This window comes from Aethalodelphis obliquidens, unplaced genomic scaffold (assembly GCF_003676395.1).
Source record: "Aethalodelphis obliquidens isolate GAN/ISIS:26980383/991018 unplaced genomic scaffold, ASM367639v1 scaffold16, whole genome shotgun sequence".
Lineage (NCBI taxonomy): Eukaryota > Metazoa > Chordata > Mammalia > Artiodactyla > Delphinidae > Aethalodelphis > Aethalodelphis obliquidens.
In genome coordinates this window covers 13,462,080-13,467,426 of record NW_020837960.1, presented here as the reverse complement: position 1 = coordinate 13,467,426, position 5,347 = coordinate 13,462,080, and the positions used below count along the sequence as shown (strand labels likewise).

At 51.5% G+C, this 5,347-nt stretch overlaps 1 protein-coding gene across 1 annotated transcript in view; it reads right to left on the bottom strand.

Annotated features, from left to right (window-relative positions):
- Nucleotides 1-505: 505 nt before the first annotated feature.
- The window catches only part of CBY2 (chibby family member 2), an 11,746-nt gene continuing 6,904 nt past the window's right edge, over nucleotides 506-5,347 (bottom strand). Inside the window, 3 exon segments of the mRNA XM_027116781.1 lie at nucleotides 506-1,330; nucleotides 1,427-1,753; nucleotides 1,755-1,820. Coding sequence (XP_026972582.1) covers nucleotides 506-1,330; nucleotides 1,427-1,753; nucleotides 1,755-1,820 — 1,218 coding nt within the window.

Sequence of the window (5,347 nt, the reverse complement as noted above, 5' to 3'; positions counted from 1 at the left end):
AGGCAGGGAAGGATGAACAGGCAGAGCACAAAGGAGTTCTAGGGCCGTGAATATACTCTGTATATACTCTGTTCCATCCCATAGAATGAACCCACCCAGAGTGAACCCTAATGTGAACCGTGGCTTTGGGTGATAATGATGTGTCAGTGCAGGTTCATCAGTTGTAACAAGTGCGCCCTCTGGCGGATGATGTTGATAGCGGGGAGGCTGCGGGTTGGTGTGTGGGGTAGAGGGTATGTGGTAAATCTCTGTACTTTCTGCTCCATTTTGCCGTGAGCCCGCAAGTGCTCAAAAGAAAGAAAAACGAGAAAGAAAGCAGAGCAGCACGCGCGATTAGCGGCCCTCGCCTTCTCACATCTTTATTGCTTCTCTGAGTTGACCAGGCCACTCGTTCTGCTCTTGCACGGGCACCAGCTGGTGGAGGCGGGCGAAGCGACCACGGGAAGGCGGGCGATGCCGTTTGGTGGCCCAGCTCTGGGCTTCGGTGCGGCTCGGACGGGGAGCCTCAGACCCTGCTGGGCTTCTTGGGGTCTTTGTTCTTGGTCGGGATGAAGGCGTACAGCTCCTCGATGAGCAGCTCCATCCGGGCGGTGACCTCGGTCACCGTGTCGATGACCAGCTTCTGCTGGAGCTTCAGCTTGTTGTTCTCCCACAGCGCCTTGCTCTCCTGGAAAATGCGGTGCTCCTCGCGCAGCACGTGCAGCGCCCGGTTCTCCTCCTGCAGGAGCCGGTTCTCCTCGCGGAGGGCCTGCAGGGTCTGGTTCTCCTTCTGCAGCGCCTGCAGCGCCTGGCTCATCTCCCGCAGCAGCTCCAGGGACTGGCCGCCATCGGGCAGGCCCGGGCCCGCCTTGCCCACCTCCTCCCTGGGCTGCCCCGACAGGTTGCTGAGCATCTCGTGCAGGGTCCGGAGCGTCTTGGAGTCCTCCTGCGGGGCCTGGGGGCCCTTGGGCTCCTCGAAGGGGGAGGAGAGGCCCACGCCCTGGTCTGGCAGCAGCCCGTGGGGCGCCTCATGGGGCGAGGGGACCGGTTTGATCTCGGTCGAGGCCGCCTTCTCGCCCGGCTGGGCCCAGTAGGCCTTTCTCTGCTCCAGCAGCTGCTGCAGGGCCCGGTTCTCCTCCCGGAGGAGCTGCAGGGTGCTGCTCTCCCGGCCGCCGTGCACCTGCAGGTCCGGGTCCTTCTTCGCCGCCTCCAGGGACGAGGCGTTGTCCTTGTGCAGCAGTGGCGAGGAGGCCCGGCCGTCCTCGCGGCCCAGCGCGGCCTGGTGCACCTCCCATAGGACCTGCAGGATCTTGCTTTCCTCGCGGAGCGTGCGGTTTTCCGCGCGCAAGAACTGGTTCTCCGCGCGCAAGGACTGGTTCTCGGCGCGCAGGGACTGGTTCTCCGTGCGCAGGGACTGGTTCTCCGTGCGCAGGGACTGGTTCTCCACGCGCAGGGACTGGTTCTCCGCGTGCAGGGACTTGTTCTCCTCCTGCCGCAGGCACTCCTTGGCCAGCCGCTTGTGGTGCAGCTTGTGGTGGAAGGACGAGGACGGGGAGAAGTAGGGGGACTGCAGGCGACAGTTCTCACTCACCCACCGCCCGTCCTGGAAGACGAACGTCTCGTCGCTGAGCTGCACGCGGGGAGGGTTGTAGTCCAGCTCCAGGTCCGCCTGGGAGGTGGGGCTTTCCATGGGGTCCAGGGGCACGGAGGGGAAGCGGTTCGGCAGGTAGGAGTGCTGGCTGACCGCCCGGCGGCTCAGCCTGGGCAGGGAGGTCCTGCCTGGCCCAGCGCGGGGTGGGGTACAAGTTGTGGAGCCTCAGGAAGAGCTCGGCTGTACCCCTCTGCGGGAGAGAACAGGGAAGCCCAGAGTTAGCGAAGGAGCTGACGCACCCGAGGCTGGCTGACCACATGAGAGGCCGGGAGACCCCACAAGAAACCCAGTCTGGAGGTCTGGACTGGCCACAGAGGGCGCTTTTGCACTTGGTCTCTTGGGTTCCTCGCGAGGAAATGACATCGGTCCTCCTTATTCGCGGTTCTATAAAGTCCCGCGAACACACAATTCGCGACTACTGTACCATTGCTCCAAAGAGACGCACGGCGTTAGGTTCCTGCTAGCCTCTGGTCACATTTTCCTCATCCAATCAATAAATAACTTTGTCTGCTGTTGAAAGACACCTTATTTTAAGTGTACTTTTGATTCATTACATTGAACTTGCGGTCAACAGCACTGTGACTCATGCGGGAAGGAAGCTTACCTAGCAGGTGTTTTCTCTGTAAGGCACATCACATCACTGCTTTCTGGTGCTTAAGACGACTAGACAGCACTGCAGCGCTATGCTTGAGGGCCATTTTAGACAGAGAAACACCAACAAAAAGCACAAGAGTGTGAAAACAGTGACACTAAATAAACTGTGAAACGGACACTTTTACGGTCTGAGAGCTGAAACAAGAAGGCACCTCCAACTGGAAATGTGTGCATCAGGTAACTCAAATTTTTCATCATTCTGTGCATGTCTATGAATAATCATGAAAGTGAGACAAGTATTGATTTTGGGGCTGCAAACTAATTTTAGTGAAAAAAATTTAGGCAGATTCACAAATATGGAATCCATGAATAATGAGAATCAAGAATATATCATGGGGCTTCCCTGGTGGCGCAGTGGTTGAGAGTCCGCCTGCCGATGCAGGGGACGTGGGTTCGTGCCTCGGTCCGGGAAGATCCCACATGCCGCAGAGTGGCTGGGCCCGTGAGCCATGGCCGCTGAGCCTGTGCGTCCAGAGCCTGTGCTCCGCAACAGGAGAGGCCACAACAGTGAGAGGCCCATGTACCGCAAAAAAAAAAAGAATATATCATGGAGGATAAAGGCATTGATATTGGAATCAACCAACTGTTTGAGTCCTCGCCCCATTATTTGATTAGTTACAAGAACATGGACAAATTATGTGAGCTTTAGTTACCACGCTTTCAAATTGGGGTAACTGCACCTACTGCCTTGCCTCATAGAAATATTTTAGGATAAAAGAGGTAATGTGTGAAAGCACTAAGCACGGGTTCTGGCACACTTCTGTCACCCTAGAGGAAGAATAAACACTGTTCTCCAGCCACCGGAGCTGTAGATGTGTATCCACAATTGGCATCACCCAACAGCCACTCACATTGTCCCAAATGGCAGTGCTACTGGTAAGTCCCACAGCCCCTTTAACACCAGCCAACATGGTGCTAAGCTTAAAACAGAGTCCAGCTGATAATTTTGGAAAGGAAGGGCACCATCACAGACATATCACCGAGCAATGGGAGTTCAACGTGTGGCAGTGAAGACATCAAAGGATACCGAGGAATTCATACAGAGGAATTCATGATGGTGGCCACGCACCTCAAAACCACCACATAAAAAGAGGATCAGAGCCACAGAGCTTAAAGCCAGCAAACCACTGTCACACTCCTCAATATAGAAGATAAGCTGAGTGCGTTTTAAATGCACATTTTGGAGCCTTTACTTACAAGACTCATTCACTCATTCACTCATCCATCTGTATTTCTAACCAGCTCCCTCCGGTGATTCTGGCTTCCGGTGGTCAGAACTGCTCTGAGCCAGGTAGAATGCAGTTTGCTCAGGTGAGGGTTACACCAGGGCTGAAGGCCAAGGGGTCAAGACTGGGGTCACACAGATGCTCATCCCGGTTCTGTTGCTGATGGGCAGCGTGGAACTAGAGAGCTCTCACCCTCTCTGAGACCCAGATTTTCACTAGTACGAAAGAGAGTCAGACTCTGTGACCTTAACGGCACCACCTTCCAACACTGAAAGTCAGCAAACTGTACCTGTCAAATGGAAATAATAACACGTGCCCTGCTTAGTTCACAACACCGTTGTGAGGATTAAATGAGATAATGAATGCAAAAGTGTTTTTAAAACTGCCAGGTGCCACAGAAATGTAAGAAATGTAAATGTAAGGTATTGTTACCAAGAAAAGGAGATTTCACTAATGGAGGAATTCTGAGATGAATTCAAAAAGCAGTGAACAAGTGGGATGCATCCTGGAGAAGAGGTAACAATTGCAGCCATGAATTTAAATAAAAATAAGATCATGAGAGCTGCTTCTAAATACACCAAAAGCATTTCATCCAAGTACACTGCAAGGCTCTCCAAATATTAATTTCTCGTTTCTTAGGTTATTTTCAAAATTTTACAGATAGAGAAGATAGAAAACAAGTCAGGTTATTCACATTATATATATAGGCATATAGAGATACATAATTTGTACAGCGTATAAAGTTGGTTAGAATTCTTTAAGACCCAAAGAGCTAGATAAATAGAAGGCATGATTCTATGCTATTAACTTTCCAATAAGCACGTCATTAACTTTGTAAGGTTGTGCTTAGTCTTCCAGAGAGCAAAGGCGCAGGGACATTCTGCAATCAGAACCTTATTCATTTTAAATAAATCCAGCCTCCATGGTTATCATCCTTCTCAATGGGAGAAGCACAATGGCTCTTGTGACTGAACCTGTGATCAGAATGAACCCCATTGTGAAGAGCCCAGACCGTTTCCTTATACATTTAAGGTGCTTTGATCCCAGACTGGGAAGATTAGCCAAGGTCAATAAGGAGTAAATCTTGAGAGGTCCTCTTCATCCTCCAAGGATGAAGCACTACAGGAATCCGTCTCCGCAGTAATATCCTGCTCTTGAAGATGTTGCTATGGAAAATGTAGTTTTAATCCATGATGGGTATACCCATCGAGAGAAAGAAAGGGAAGAAGTTTTGCGCTACTGAATTCATTTAATCTTCACAGCACTGATTTAATAAGGTGTTATTATTCCCATTTTACAGATGGAGAAACTAAAACTCAGAGAAGTTAAATAACCAGCACCAGTTCACTCAGTAAGTCACAAATCCAGTTCTGGCTCCCTGAACTTACGTATGTGAAGCACACATGTAGGGAAGCTCCATGAACTAAGCAAAGGACTTTCACTACTTGGGGACTTTCTATTATGGAAAATTTCAAACATACACAAAAAGAGAGATGATAGTCTAATAAATTTCCATGTACCCAGCTTCGGCAGTTATCAAATCAAGGCCACACCTGCTTCATCTATACCTTCATCCAATTCCAGAACCACTCCCCTGCCGCTGGGTTATTTCAAAGCAAAGTATAGACACTGTTTTGTTTTGGGTTTTTTTTTAGGTTTTTTTTTGTTGTTTTTTTGCCGTACGCGGGCCTCTCACCGCTGCAGCCTCTCCCATTGTGGAGCACAGGCTCCGGACGCGCAGACTCAGCGGCCATGGCTCACGGGCCCAGCCGCTCCGCGGCTTGCGGGATTTCCCGGACCAGGGCACGAACCCGCGTCCCCTGCATCGGCAGGCGGA